Source organism: Microcaecilia unicolor, chromosome 3 (genome assembly GCF_901765095.1).
Source record: "Microcaecilia unicolor chromosome 3, aMicUni1.1, whole genome shotgun sequence".
Classification (NCBI taxonomy): Eukaryota; Metazoa; Chordata; class Amphibia; order Gymnophiona; family Siphonopidae; genus Microcaecilia; species Microcaecilia unicolor.
The window spans coordinates 379,977,409-379,993,008 of NC_044033.1; the positions used below are offsets into that span (position 1 = coordinate 379,977,409).

The following is a 15,600-nucleotide window of genomic DNA, read 5'->3' on the forward strand; positions in this document are numbered from 1 at the left end:
CATGAGCAAGTATTTTAGAAATATGGCCAAAGCTTTAGTTTGTCACAGAGGTCCAACTTAATATACCTGGAAACTATATGCTTTCTACACTTTGTGCTTCAAAAATTAAAGAAAGTGAGATGTATGCTACAAAGGCCACTGAGTGCCATAAAAACAGGAGGTTGGCTACATCAGAACATTTGAATATGGCGTCACTGTATGGACGTTCTGTTTGCTATGGACTTGCACATCTAAGGGTCTGACTGATTGTTTCAACTCATGTGATTCAAATGTATATTTTTCATAGCAAGTGTCAGGTCTAAAAAGATAATGGGGTGATTAGCCAGATTAGTTTATCTAGAGCAATGATGGCGAACCTATGGCACGCGTGCCAGAGAGGGCACGCAGAGCCCTCTCTGTTGGCATGCGCGCCGTCGCTTCAGCCAGAGTTGTACTGCCGCTATGAACTGCTGGTGCGATCGCGCTAGCAGTTTAAAGTTGTATCGGAGCGGAGGAGAGACCCACCGGAAGTTCGTTCCCTCCTCCCTTCGAGTTCCAGGCCCCCTCCCTCCGAATTTTAAAAGTCATCTATTTTACCTCGTTAGGGTTAGGGCGGCAGCATGCAGGCTCGGCTCGATGCTTAGTTCAGTTTTCCCTTCTCGCTCTCTCTCAGCTCCGGTCCCGCCCTTGCGGAAACAGGAAATGAGGGCGGGACCGGAGCTGAGAGAAGAGAAAACTGAACTAAGCACCGAGCCAAGCCTGCATGCTTTTTACCACTGCTGCCACCCTAACCCCGACGAGGTAAAATTACTTTTAAAATTTGGAGGGAGGGGGCCTGGAACTCCAAGGGAGGGAAGAGGGACCCTGGAACCGGGAGGGAGGTTAAATTGCCCTGTTGGCACTTTGCGATAAATAATTAGATTTTGGGTTGCTGTTTGGGCACTCAGTCTCTGAAAGGTTCGCCATCACTGATCTAGAGGGTTCCAGTTTTTTATCTTCAGGACAGAAAATAACAGATAAGATACATGTCTGCTGTACTCAAGCTGTCATCCAAGGATGCTGAAGGACAATTTACCTGTAAGTCATTTCCTATGATTATTAAGAGGTTGTGTTCCACTCATGGAGTTCAACAAAAAGAGGTTGCTGTCTGCACCTGATTTAGAGAGCAGAGTTATCCATCTTCTGATTTTGCAAGTTTAATGCAGCTAGCTGAGAATCAGGGGAACCAAGATCAAACCCCACTGTGGCTCCTTGTGATCTTGAGCAAGTCACATAACCTTCCGCTGCCTCACAAACTTAGATTGTGAGCCTTCAATACCTACTATAGCTACATAGTGATGAAACTCCTCTTCAGTAACACCAGCTGGGATGTCAATAACCTGTTCATCTGACATGTTTGCAACAGCTGCTTCTGTTTCGTTCCTCTCCACATCCTTAACAAAGCTTGCCTGCTTGTAGCAGTTCACAATGGTTGCCTGTGTAACATGATTCCAGGCTTCTTTCTGCATATGTAGGGAATCCAACAGTGATAGATTACGAGCCAGTTCAACAGCACGTTTATCCTTGCCAGTCTGGTCATCCATAACATTCATCAGATGACGTAGCACAAGAGCCCGACAATGTTTGAAATTGGCTATTATGCCCTGATCCATAGGTTGGATCAGAGAGGTAGTGTTTGGTGGCAGGAAGACCACCTTGATGATAGACAGCCTGACATCATCCTTGTGTGCAGCACAATTATCACAAAGAAACAAAATCCGATGCCTTTGTGCCCACATTCTATTGTCTAACTTCTTTAGCCACTGCTTCCAAATTTCCCCACTCATCCATGAATTTGCGTTAGCCTTGTATGACACAGGAAGTCGCTTAACTTTCTTGAACCAACGGGGCTGTTTGCTCTTTCCAATGACGAGGGGTTCCATCTTCTCACTCCCATCCATATTGCAGCAAAGGAGGATCGTCAGTCGGTCCTTTGATGTTTTACCTCCAGTAGTTTCGGCATGTTTGAATACAAGTGTTCCATCAGGAATCGCTTGCCAGTAGAGACCGTTTTCATCAGCATTGAAAATGTCACGAGGTGCAAACTCATTCAAGATGGTAGGAAGAACTGAAACAACCCAATTTTCAGCACCAAAGTCATCAGCGTCTTGTTTCTCAGCATGCTGTTTCTTGAATTTTATGTTGTTCCTCTCCTTCCATCTTTCCAACCATCCAACAGTGGCTTTGAATTCAGTTAGTCCAAGACTTTCAGCTAGCTGGTTAGCTTTCTCCATAAGAAGTGGACCACTGACAGGAAACTGTCTGCTCCTGACCTGACTCGAGAAAACCTCCGAAGAAGAGCATCTTCTACCTCCTCAGCTTTTCCCGCACGTTTTCGTTTCCATTGTGGATTTGTATTGTTTTGCCAGTCTTCCAGAAGCTGGTCTTTCTGCTTCGAGACAAGTGAAATTTGACTGGGATTGACACCATATTCTTTAGCAATAGATGCTTGACTTTGGTTGTTTTCTAATTTTTTAAGAACTTCTATTCATTCAGCCAGTGTTAAAGTCTTACAGTTCCGCCGTGACAACGACGACCCCAGTGTACACTCTAACAACATTCTTTCGCTTATACTGCCTGTGGCAGTTAAAGGGGCGGTAAATTTGAAATCTCGTTGGTTGTCACTCACCAATCGGCTTCCATATTCCATGTGCACGCTTATGCGGAGTCTTCCCTGCAGAGGAGCGATCTTAAACCATGCATGTAAGCGAATCTTGCACTTATCAGTGTTGCGCTAAACCAAAGTTTATCCCCATAGAAATTGATGGCACCAAAAAAGTACGGCATGCAGTTAAACAGAGCATGCGCTTATCTGACGTGCACTGTGTGTGTATGTGTGTGTGTGTGTGTATATATATATATATCCTATGTAATAACTTGCACGCCAACATTATACGTCTGGATGCCTGGGTTCGTAACATCCATTCCTACTCATTGCCCTGCTCTCGCGTCAAAATGTAATGACATCAAAGGGCGGAACAATGAGGGGGAAGGGAACGCTGGAGGCAAGATGATGTCAAGAGGAGAGAATCGTGGGACATCGAGGGGACGGAGGGAGGAAGGCAAGGGGAGGGCTGGGCAGAGGAAAATTGATGGACATGGATGGGATGGGAGGACAGTCATAGGCGCCCTGTATAAGAGGCTTGGGGAGGCTAAGACTCCCCAGTCCAACTGTGACCTTCCCCTGGCCGCTGCCCCCCCAAACGCACGGCTGCCTGGCACAGCAACGCAGCAGCCAGGCAGCTCTCGGACGGTCCCTCCACTCCTTCCCGCCCTCAGCTCCCCGATCGACAAACCTCGTCTCCGTTCCTCTCTCCCCCCCCCCTTGCGCGTGTTTAACCCTTTTACTTTCATGCACAGTGATGGCAGTGAAGAGGACAACACAGCGGGCTCGCCTCCAGCTTCTCACGTCCCTCACAGTGTCCCGCCTTCTACGATGATGTATTTCCTGTATCTGTGAGGGCAGGACACTATCCTGCTTATAATCGAAAGAGAAAAACGCCTATATAGTGACCCAAATCGGGAGATAGACGTTTATCTCACAAAAATGAATAAAGCGGTATAATCGAAAGCCGAATTTGGACGTTTTCAACTGCACTCCATCGCGGATGCGGACAAAGTTGATGGGGGCATGTCGAAGGCGGAACTGGGGCGTGGTTATCGGCCGATCAGAGATGGGCGCCTTTCGCCGATAATGGAAAAAAAATATGCGTTTTTAGCGAGAATTTAAGGCACTTTTCCTGGACCCTGTTTTTCCACGAATAAGGCCCCAAAAAGTGCCCTAAATGACCAGATGACCACTAGAGGGAATCAGGGATGACCTCCCCTGACTCCCCCAGTGGTCACAAACCCCCTCCCATCACAAAATATGCCGTTTCACAACTTTTTATTTTCACCCTCAAATGTCATACCCACCTCCCTGGCAGCAGTATGCAGGTCACTGGAAAAGTTATTAGGGGGTGCAGTGGACTTCAGGCAGGTGGACCCAGGCCCATCCCCCCACCTGTTATACTTGTGCTGGTAAATGGGAGCCCTCCAAACCGCCCCCCAAACCCACTGTACCCACATGTAGGTGCCCCCCTTTACCCCTTAGGGTTATAGTAATGGTGTAGACTTGTGGGCAGTGGGTTTTGAGGGGGATTTGGGCGGCTCAACACACAAGGGAAGGGTGCTATGCACCTGGGAGCTCTTTAACCTTTTTTTTTGTTTTTGTAAAAGTGCCCCCTAGGGTGCCCGGTTGGTGTCCTGGCATGTGAGGGGGAGCAGAGCACTACGAATCCTGGCCCCTCCCACGAACAAATGCCTTGGATTTATTCATTTTTGAGCTGGGCGCTTTCATTTTCCATTATCGCTGAAAAACAAAAACGCCCAGCTCCCAAATTGTCGAATAAAACATGGACGTCTATTTTTTGTGAAAATACGGTTCGGTCCGCCCCTTCACGGACCCGTTCTTGGAGATAAACGCCCATGGAGATAGACGTTTTCGTTCAATTATGCCCCTCAATGTGAGGGAAGGAAGAAGCTGTGTTGTCATTCACTGCTGTCGCTGCGCCTGAAAGTAAAAGGGTTAAACATGCAGGTGGGGGGGGGAATGAACGGAGAGGAGGGCTGTCAGAGAGCTGAGGGAGGGCAGGGAGAATTGCTGGACATGGATGGGAGGGCAGGGGGAGAGAAGAGATGGCTGGAATTGGAGAGGAGAGCAGGGGGAGAGAACAGATGGCTGGACAGGACAGGAGGGAAGGGGGAGAGAAGAGATCGCTGGACAGGACAGGAGGGGAAGGCAGGGGAGAGAGGAGAATTGCTGGACATGGATGGATGGAGGGGGCAGGGGAGACAGCAAATTTGCTGGACATGGATGGATGGAGGAGAGGGCAGGGGAGAATGGAGAGTTGCTGGACATGGATGGATAGAGTGGAGGGCAGGGGAGAGAGGAGAATTGCTGGACATGGATGCATGAATGGGGGCAGGGGAGAGAGGAAATTTGCTGGATATGGGTGGATGGAGGAGAGGGCAGGGGAGAATGGAGAGTTGCTGGACATGGATGGATGAAGGGGAGGAAAGTCAGGAAGGAGATGCACACGGATGGAGGGGAGGGAAGAGAGGAGAAAAGCTGGACATGGTTTGAGGGGAGGGAAGAGAGGAGAAATGCTGGACATGGATGGAGTCTGCGTACTCTATCTTTTAAAAAATACTATAAATAAAAATCACAAAAAAAATTAAAACAAAAAAAAAACATAGATAAAACACTCCGTATCTCATACCCCTGAAGCATATTACTCATTATACACCCTTCCCAATTATTACTTATCATGACAGAACATTTCTCCTAACAGTTCCCTTAAAAACATAATCGCCATTACATGATAACTTTGCTAGCGCCCATTTCATTTGTGTGAGAAACAGGCCTTTTTTACTAGTATTTATATATATTTTTTTTAATTTATTCTTACAGTGCACTACCTTGAGTGAATTCTTTCAAAAAGGAGGCAAATAAATCCTAAATACACACACACATATTAATTTATACACATGGAGCGTTCATTTAGGGAAAAAAAGCCTCTGTAAACAAACAAGTCTTAAACTTGGTAAATATGGGGTCTGCGCTTAACTCACAAGGAAGAGAATTCCATAGATGTGGACCTCAGAAGGAAGAGAATTCTACAGATGTAGATCAAGAAAAAAGAAAAGCCAAATGATGCGTGTTCTTCCAGATGAGCAAGGGCTGGTCCAGGGAGTGAAATAAGCAGTTTACTAAAAGAACAAAGGTGATGAATGGGTTTATAAGGACATATTTGAGAAGATAAAGGAGAGTATCTGAATGAAGTGTCTTGTGAATTATAGGAAGTATTTTAAATTGATAGCAATATTGCACAGTTAACCAGTAATGTCAGATGAGCAAAGGAGAGGTATGATCAAATAGGCACAGTAGAGTAACCTTACCAAGGTTGCATTTATTTGATTAATTGCTTTAGGCAAAACCATCAAAATTATTTACATAAAATAAAAGCTCAAACATGTAACACAATACATTATAACTTGAAATTTTACAACATAAGCAAATATATCAGATAGACACATGAAAAGCCAAAGCAGGGGCAAAAAGCAAGCAAAAGAATTTTAAAGTAGCTTGGGGTAGGTTCATCCATACTATATTACTGTAATCAAGACTTAATGCTTATTTTGATAACTATTTTCTTTAAAGTTGGTTTTCTTTTTCTTTTGTTCACACTACACCAGATTTTTTAAGCAACTGCTACTCATCTATATGCAACCTGTACTCAATTCCAAAATACTTACTCATCTCCATAAACAGCTGTCGCTTCTCAACCATAATCGTCCTCCTTTTCCCGCTCTCATCAATCATTCTGATGAAATCCAAAAGGAAAAAGAAAAGCATAAAGTATTTTCAAGGACATATCAAACAAATACAAACATCCCTAGCACTACACAACCTTCTGCTGATTAGAGCAAATTATGAAAGTTATTCATATCTGTTGATTTCATTTCCTTGAATCCTGCTACACATGTCCAGACAAGTGGGTTGTGTCCCTTCCTGATGAGCATTTGAAGATAAAGATACTGAATCAGATCAGTATCATCATCAGTATAAGGGCTGTAGAATTCTGTATGCTATTACAAAAGCAGATCCAAGAAACTCATACTGAACTCATGGGGACCCACTACAGAAACCAAAAGCAGAACATTCTGTTACAAACCTTTAAACTATTTACAATGGTACATCACCACTCTTCAGGGCAGTCCGGAGACAGACAACACCTAGAATTCCGACAGCTGTGGGGCCCTGGACTGGTGTGGCAGGATTCAAGGAAAGTAACAGGTATGAATAAATTTCACTTTACTTTTCATCCTACCACACCAGTCCAGACAAATCGGATGTACAAGAGCAGTACTTTAGTGGGTAGGGAAAAGCAAGGCCCCCATATTACCACTTTGCCAAATGCCATGTCTCCCACCCTACAAAATTTCCTCTGGAATTACCACTGGGCTTCTACCCAAGACATGGTCTGAACTCAGGAGGAGTATATGCAAAGCCCACATCCACCACTTTACATCTCAAAATGTAAGCTCTTTCAATTGTCATTTCCTTCCAATGCGCAATGGAAGATTTCAACGCCACTTGGCCTTTCTGTGGGCCATGAAAAAACAATAAAAGTCTATCAGATTTTCAAAATGGTTTAGTGACCTTCAGATACTACAGAACCCTGCAGACATCCGATCTGTGAATTCTCCAGAAGCATCTTGTTCCTCCAAGAGTGACATGAAATAAATTACCTGGTTAAATGGCGAGATTCCTTGGAGAGGAACAAAAGCTACCATCCTGATAGCAACAACATCTTCTGTAGTGGAGAGATACGGATTCCTACAGGATGGGAAAATTAGGTTCTTACCTTGGTAATTTTTTCTTTCCTTTAGTCACAGCAGATGAATCCATTAACTGATGGGTTGTATCCGCCTACCAGCAGGTGGAGATAGAGAACACTGAAGAACCACAGTGACCCTTGGACAGCTAGCCCCATCTGCCTTCAGTATTTGAAATTTCCAAAGCACAGTGAATCATAAAGGTAGAATAACATAAACTTTCCTCACAGCGAACAAACACTCCAGAACCAGAGCAATAACCACACAAAGGAGGGACGAACTCAACCTCCTGCAATAGAACAGCATGTAGAAGCTCTGAGAGCTGGTCTTCAACTCCTCCTGATGAGATACAATATCTGCATGAAAGATCTTAACAAAAAACAAGTCAGACAGGGAGGGATCATGGATTCATCTGCTGTGACTAAAGGAAAGAAAATTACCAAGGTAAGAACCTAATTTTCCCTTTCCTTGTCATCAGCAGCAGATGAATCCATAAACTGATGGGATATACAAAAGCACTCCCTACTTAGGGTGGGAACAGGCCACTCCGCGAGCAAGCACTTGCGCTCCAAAATGCGCGTCCTGCTTCGCTGCAACATCCAGCCTGTAATGCCGGACAAATGAGAGCTGAGGAGCCCAAGTAGCCGCACTACAGATCTCTTGAAGAGAGAGTGCGCCCGTTTCAGCCTACGAGGAGCAAATCGCTCTCGTGGAATGCGCCCTAAACGCTTCAGGCGGAGACCGTCCTGAAAGCAGATATGCAGAAAAAATTACTTCCTTGAGCCAACGGGCTATAGTGGCCTTAGACGCCGCACACCCGCGTCGAAGACCTGACAACAATACAAAAATGTGATCAGAAGTCCTGAAGTCATTTCACATCTGTAGATACTGCAACAGAGCCCTGCGGACATCCAAAAGATGTAATTGTCCAAAGGAATCCGGAAAATCTTCCCTAGAAAAGCAAGGAAGAAAAATGGGCTCGTTCAGGTGAAACGCTGAGACCACTTTAGGCAGGAAGGAAGGTACTGCACGTACCGTTACTCCGGACTCCGAGAACTGTAGAAAAGGGTCCCGACAGGACAGCACCTGAAGCTCAGACACGCGTCTAGCCGATGTCATGGCCACCAAAAAGACTGTCTTGAGAGCCACAAACTTCTCCGAAGCTCGCTTAAGCAGCTCGAAAGGCGAACACTGGAGAGCCTTCAACACCAGCCCCAGGTTCCAGGCTGGACAAGGCGACTGCACAGGAGAAGCACCCCTCTGAGAAATCGGGCAATGTCCGGATGAGCAGCAAGGGATAAGCCCGAGACTTTCCCTCGAAAGCATGCCAATGCTGCCACTTAAACCCGCAGGAAATTGTAAGCCAGACCATTTTGTAAACCATCCTGCAAAAAGTCCATCACCGGCGAGACTGTAGCCCGCATGGGTGTGATCGCATTTGAAACACACCACGCCTCAAACTTGCGCCAGATCTGAGCATAAGCTGCAGAGGTAGACCGCTTGCAGGCCTGCAAGAGAGTGGAGATGACCTTGTTAGAGTAGCCCTTATCTCTCAATTGCGCCCTCTCAAGAGCCAGGCCATAAGACCAAATCGGCAGGGATCCTCCATAGACACTGGACCTTGAACCAACAGGTTCAGCAACAGAGGCAAAGAAAATGGAGCCTCCACCATCATCTGACGGAGATCCGCATACCACGGACGCCTTGGCCAGTCCGGAGCGATGAGAATCACCAATCCCCGGTGTAGTCGAATCTGCAGGAGGACTCGTCCTATCAAGGGCCAGGGAGGGAAAACATACAGGAGGCCCGAGGGCCAGGGTTGAGCAAGTGCATCCAACCCCGCCGAGCGAGGATCTCTCCTTCTGCTGAAAAAGAGAGGGACTTTGGCATTTGCACTTGACACCATTAGATCCATTCCGGGAGTCCCCCATTTGGCACAAATCTGAAGAAAAACTTCTTCTGCCAGTTCCCATTCCACCGGGTCGATTTGATGCCTGCTAAGAAAATCGGCTTGCACGTTGCTCTGACCTGCTATGTGAGCTGCTGACAGAAGCTGCAGGTGGAGCTCGGCCCAGTGGCAAATCTGAGCGGCCTCCGCGGCCATGGCCCTGCACTGAGTGCTGCCCTCACGATTTATGTATGCCACCGCTGTCGTGCTGTCTGACAGAACCCAGACAGCAAGCCCCTTCAGAGTCCTGTGGAAGGCCATAAAAGCCTGGAATATCGCTCTCAGTTCCAAGCGATTGATGGACCACCCCGCTTCCACGGGTATCCACTGACCCTGAGCATAGCGTCCCTGGCAATGCGTTCCCCAGCCCAAAAGGCTGGCATCCGTTATCACCAGGCACCAAGAAGGAAGCGCGAGCGGCATTCCTTGACGCAACATCCTGTCGGAGAGCCACCAATCCATACTGAGCCAAGCCACGTTAGTCTGCGTTAATATTCCTGGGAAATCAGAGACCATTGTTGGAGCAGGGCAATCTGCATTGGCCTCATATGCACTCTTGCCCATGGAACCACCTCCAAGGTGGCCGCCATCGACCCCAGCAGCTGGACAAAGTCCCAAGCTCGAGGGCGAGGCATCCACAGGAGCAGACGGACCTGATTCTGAAGCTTGCACTGCCTGTGGTCGGGGAGAAAGACAAACCCCGAGGCCGTGTCGAACCGGACCCCCAAATACTCGAGAGACTGAGAGGGGATCAGGTGACTTTTGGGTATATTGACCACCCAGCCTAGAGTCTGCAGGACTGTAACCACTCTGGCTGTGACAAGACGACCTTCGTCTGCCGAATCCGCTCTGATGAGCCAGTCGTCAAGATAAGGGTGAACTCTGATACCCTCTCGACTGAGATAGGCAGCTACCACCACCATTACCTTGGAAAAGGTACGGGGAGCTGTGGCTAGGCCAAAAGGCAGGCCTGAAACTGGAAATGTTGTCCCAACACCGCAAACCGGAGAAACCGCTGATGTGGGGGCCAAATAGGAATGTGCAAATACACTTCTTTTAGGTCCAGAGATTTGAGAAACTCTCCTGGCTGTACCGCCACAATGATGGAGTGCAGGGTTTCCATGCGAAAATGACGCACTCTTAGAGCCTCGTTGATTCTCCATAAGTCAAGGATCGGTCTGAAACACCCGTCTTTTCGAGGCACCACAAAATAAATGGAGTAGCGGCCACAGTCGCGTTCGGCGGGAGGTGCAGCAAGACTTGCAAGGTCTCCTCTACCACCGCCCATTTGACGGCAGTGCCGCATCGGGACTTCAAAAACACGTCTCTCACCGGGGCACCGAATTCCAATCGGTAACCTTCTCTGATCAGGTCCAGGACCCACTGATCCGAAGTAATTTTGGTCCACTCCTCGAGAAAGAGGGAAAGACGTCCTCCTACTGCAGGAATCGAGGAGTGGACCAGCGTCCCATCATTGTGGAGGACACCCCTGAACTCCTGGCCATGACCCGGCCGCTGCGGAGCATTTGTCCGAGCAAAAGGAGTTCCTCTGCTGAAAACGGGCACGTTGAGAAAACCCAGCAGAGCACCCCGGGCGATACCTGCGAGCTTCACGGAAGCGAGGTCTGGAAGAGGAAGGAAACACAAGACCCCTGGAAGAAGGCCTCGGCCTATCCTCAGGTAACCGCTGGGGCTTAGAGTCCCCTAGGTCTTTAACAATTTTCTCCAATTCCTCTCCAAATATCAGGAGGCCCCGAAAGGGTAACCTCACCAGCCTTTGCTTAGAGGCCATGTCAGCCGCCCAATGCTGCAGCCAAAGAAGGCGGCAGGCAGAAACCGCCACAGATATCTGCTTAGCCGAAGCTCTGACCAGATCATAAAGGGCATCAGCCAAAAATGACAGGGCCGACTCCATCTGCAGGGCAACCTCAGAGAGGGTTCCCGCGCCATCCGCGGGCTGATCCACCGCCTGTTGTAACCAGGAAAGACAGGCCCGGGTTGCTTAGGAACTGCAAATAGACGCCCTTAAGGCAAGGCCCGATATTTCAAATGACCGCTTCAGCGCGGATTCTAGCCGCCGGTCCTGCATGTATTTCAAGGCAACCCTCCCTCAACTGGGAGAGTGGTCTTTTTAGTCACCACCGTGACCAACGGGTCCACTTTAGGCATTCCAAAAAGGGCCAAGTGATCCTCACTCAGAGGGTAAAGCTGACCCATAACCCTGGCCACTTTCAAAGGCCCATCAGGGTCAGACCACTGAGCTGAAATAAGCTCCTGGATGGAGTCATGCACAGGAAAGGCCCGAGTACGCTTCTTAGTACTCGCCATCCTAAGATTAACAGAGGAGGCATCGCCCTCGGCAGGATCATCAATCGAGAGGGCCTGCAAGGTGTCAGCAATGAGAGCTGGCAGCTCGTCACGGTGGAAAATCCGAACCGCATTGGGATCATCCGAATCCAGTGGCAAACAGGCACCCTCCTCTGGATCATCCATCCATGAGGGCCTGCCAGACTCCCACAGCCTGACCACGGGGGGGGGGAGGGGGGGGGGGGGGGAGAGATGCGCCACTTTCAGATGGGGAATTTACTTGTTTACGTTTAGCATCCTTCCAACGCTCAGGGGAAGAAATATCATCTGTAGCCATCCCTGGGCCATCAACACCTGGAGGGAATTCAGAATTCAACGCAGCATCAGACACCTGCGGCAGAGCTCTTTTCAGCATCAGTAGCACAAACTCAGGGGAGAAAAACTCACCCTGACCCTCCGTCCCCGAATTAGGAGAAACGGAGGTTGGAGCTACTCTAGCAGCCTCGAAACGAGGCGTCCCCCTGCACTCAGACTCCTCCACCACCGCGAGGGTCGAGTCATGCGGCGCTTCCAAAATGGCGCCCGCTGCCAGCTCCATCGAGCGGGAAGAATCACTGTTCACCATGCTCGTACTAGTGCGAGCATCTAAGGAGCATGTACTGCAAAGCCCCGCTGCTGACCTGCATTTACCACAGCGGGAGCAGCGCTTAACTCCTTCAGCAGCCATCGCCCGACTGGACGGAAAAAAAGCAATAAAATGGCGGCCTCTCGCCAAAACTTACCCGCTCGGAACGCTATCCATGGGAACCTCCCCGGAGGAGCTGGGCACCAATCTCACCTCAAAAGACCGAGTCAACGAGCTCCGGTCAAACTGTACTGAACCAGAATCTCTGGAGAAAGCCTCAGAAATAGCAACGCTGTACAAGCGCGCCCTTTTTTTTCTTTTTTAACGCTGTGAGAAAAGTTGGAGGCAGGCAGCAACAGAGGGACTCCGGGAGGAGGGGGGAATGGGTAAGGCAGGGAAAGGGCGAACCTATATGCCTTTAAAGTGGGCACCACCAGCCACAACACCCCTGCTTAACTGGCAAAGCACAGGAGCCACCCCAGGCAGAAATCCAGGAGCTGATCAAGCTACGTCCACACCTGCTGGGAGATAGAGAAATACTGAAGGCAGATGGGGCTAGCCATCCAAGGGTCACTGTGGTTCTTCAGTGTTCTCTATCTCCACCTGCTGGTAGGCAGATACAACCCATCAGCTAATGGATTCACCTGCTGCAGATGAAAAGGATAGAGCCTGTAGCTCGGATCCACCTCGCCGAACATATCACAACCAAGAAGACAGTCTTTAGAGAGAGTCAGATCCCTGAAGGAGGTCCTCTTCAAAGGCTTAAAGGACAGCCCCCTAAGACAGTGAGCACCATATTGAGATCCCATTGTGGAAGAACTACCCAAAGTGAAGGGTGAATATGCTTGACCCCAATGCAAGACTCTTGCCATAATTAAGCTGGGCTGCAAGGGTAACTCCCTGAATTTTGCCTTGGGAACAGGACAGAGCTAAAACTTGTACCTTGAGAAAATTCAGAGCTAACCCTTGTTGCAGACCCCTTTGCACATATGCTAGAATAGCAGGCTGCTGTGCTCCACTGGGGGACAAATGCTGTCCCTTTACACCACCACTCAAAGGTCATCTGCACTCAGACATAATCCAAGAAGTGCAGTATCTGAGGGCACTGAGTAGAGTAGAAATGAGCAATGTCAAATAACCCCTGTTCCTCAGACACTGCCTCTCAAGGGCCAGGCCAGGCCATAAGCCAGAAGTAATCCAGATCCTTTATCATGACTGGCCCCCTTTAATCAAGTTTCCCTTGCTTCTAGGTAGGGGAAGGGATGGGGCCATCAAATAGACAAAGAAGATATATGTACCATGGATAGAGTGGGTAGTCTGATGCCACCAGGATCATGAGAAACTGGTGGATGGCCACATTGTGCAGGATCCTGCCAATAAGAGGCCAGGGAAGAAACAGGGCTGTATTAAGGTGTTGATCCCTACAGACCTGATCTCCCACATGTGGCTGAAGAATCTTGGTCATTTCATATTGTGACAAGATGCAATCAGGTCACGATGTGGATGGCGTCAGCGGGCCACCAGCAGCTGGAAGATTTCCAGGCTCAGCCTCCACTCTCCTGGGCCCAGCGTCACAAACTGAGGAAACCTGCTTGAACATTCTCTACTCCAGTAACATGAACTGCCAAGATCACCTCCAGATGGTGCTCCACCCAACTGCTTGGCCGGCTGGCTTCCATTGCTACTGCAACACTCCTGGTTCCACTTTGTCAGACATCATGCGGACAGCCCTCCCTCCTGATGAGGGAGAGGGACTGTCTGAGATCTAGCCAGATTCTCTGGTCTCCAGTTGACTGACAGAACAGGAATGTCGTGCTGGGACCACCACCCCTATATGCTGGCATCTGTGGTAACTAGAATCCAGTCTGGAGAGTCTAGAATAGTGATGGTGAACCTACGGCACGCGTGCCAGAAACGGCAAGCAGAGCCCTCTCTGTTGGCACACATGCTGTCGCCAGGGGTGGGCCTGGATGGGCCCGGGCCCAGGCCCAGCCACTTTCCCTCCAGGCCTGCCCACCCAACATCCCCTCGCATGTCCTCCCCGCTGGCGCTGATTACCTCCGTCGAAGCGGCCGCGTCTTTGAAAGCCCTGCCCATCTCTAGCCTTCCCTTCGTGAGTTCGTTCCCTCAGAGTCAGTCCCGCCTTTTGACATCATTTCCGCGAGGGCAGGACTGATTCTAAGGGAACGAACTCACGAAGGCAAGGTTAGAGACGGGCAGGGCTTTCAAAGACGCGGCCGCTTCGACAAAGGTAATAAAAAAGATTTACATGCAGGGCATGGGTGGGAGCGGGAGTGGAGAGAAGAGAATCGCTGGGTATGGATGGATGGAAGGGGGAAGGGGAGAGAAGAGAATTGATGGGTATGGATGGATGCAGAGGGGCAGGACAAAGGGAGAGAAGAGAATTGCTAGGTATGGATGGATGGAGGGCAGAGGAGAGGAGAGTTGCTGGACATGGGTGGATGGAGGGGAGAGGATAGGAGGGTTGCTGGACAGGTGGATGGAGGGGAGAGGATAGGAGGGTTGCTGGACATAGGTGGATGGAGGAGAGGGGAGAGGAGGGTTGCTGGACATGGATGGAGGGGAGGGCAGGGGAGAGGAGGGTTGCTGGACATGGGTGGATGGAGGGGAGGGCAGGAGAGAGGAGGGTTGCTGGACATGGATGGATGGATGGAGGGAAGAGCAATTGTTGGACGGTTGTAGGGAAGGGAAGGGAAGACAGGAAGGAGATGCACATGGATGGAGGGGAAGGGAGTTATCAGCATGCATGCAACAGCAAAAATCACATTAATTGTTCAAAAGCATGTCAAATGTTTTTAAAGTTCTGTTATTCAGGTTAAATTGCCCTGTTGGCACTTTGCGATAAATAATTAGATTTTGGGTTGCTGTTTGGGCACTCGGTCTCTGAATGGTTCGCCATCACTGGTCTAGAAGCACTTAAGGAAGAGGGCCAGCTCATCTCACCAGGCAAGACAAACCCTCGGGGCCTTTGATAATAAGAGGTGAGCTACAAAGTCCTGACAGTAGGAAAACCAACGGGAGCACAGAGCACTCTGAAGGGTGCTGTTTTGTAATTCCATCCGATTGAGATGTTTCTTTTCTTGTAATCTGCAATTAATTCTTTAGAGATATAGCGGAATGTAAGTTACCAATGGAATGGAACTGAACTACTTCCAGGGTTGCAACACAGATTAGAGTGTGACTCATAGCTCTCAAGATGGGAGTAGCAGATGAAAAATCTTTATTAAGGCACCAAAGTAAGACCTAACATGGGTCTATGTTTCAGCGGACTAGCCGCCTGCTTCACAGGTCACAAGATCAG

General features: G+C 49.0%; 1 protein-coding gene across 2 annotated transcripts in view; it reads right to left on the minus strand.

Moving 5' to 3' along the window:
• The window catches only part of DTNB (dystrobrevin beta), a 425,808-nt gene that overhangs the window by 399,225 nt on the left and 10,983 nt on the right, over window positions 1-15,600 (minus strand). For both annotated transcript variants that reach the window (XR_003941631.1, XM_030198634.1), the window contains exon 2: window positions 6,316-6,383. Coding sequence is in view for 1 of the 2 variants with exons in the window: in XM_030198634.1 (XP_030054494.1) it covers window positions 6,316-6,382 (67 nt within the window). In the remaining variant the exon portion in view is untranslated. The remainder of the gene's footprint in view (window positions 1-6,315; window positions 6,384-15,600) is intronic.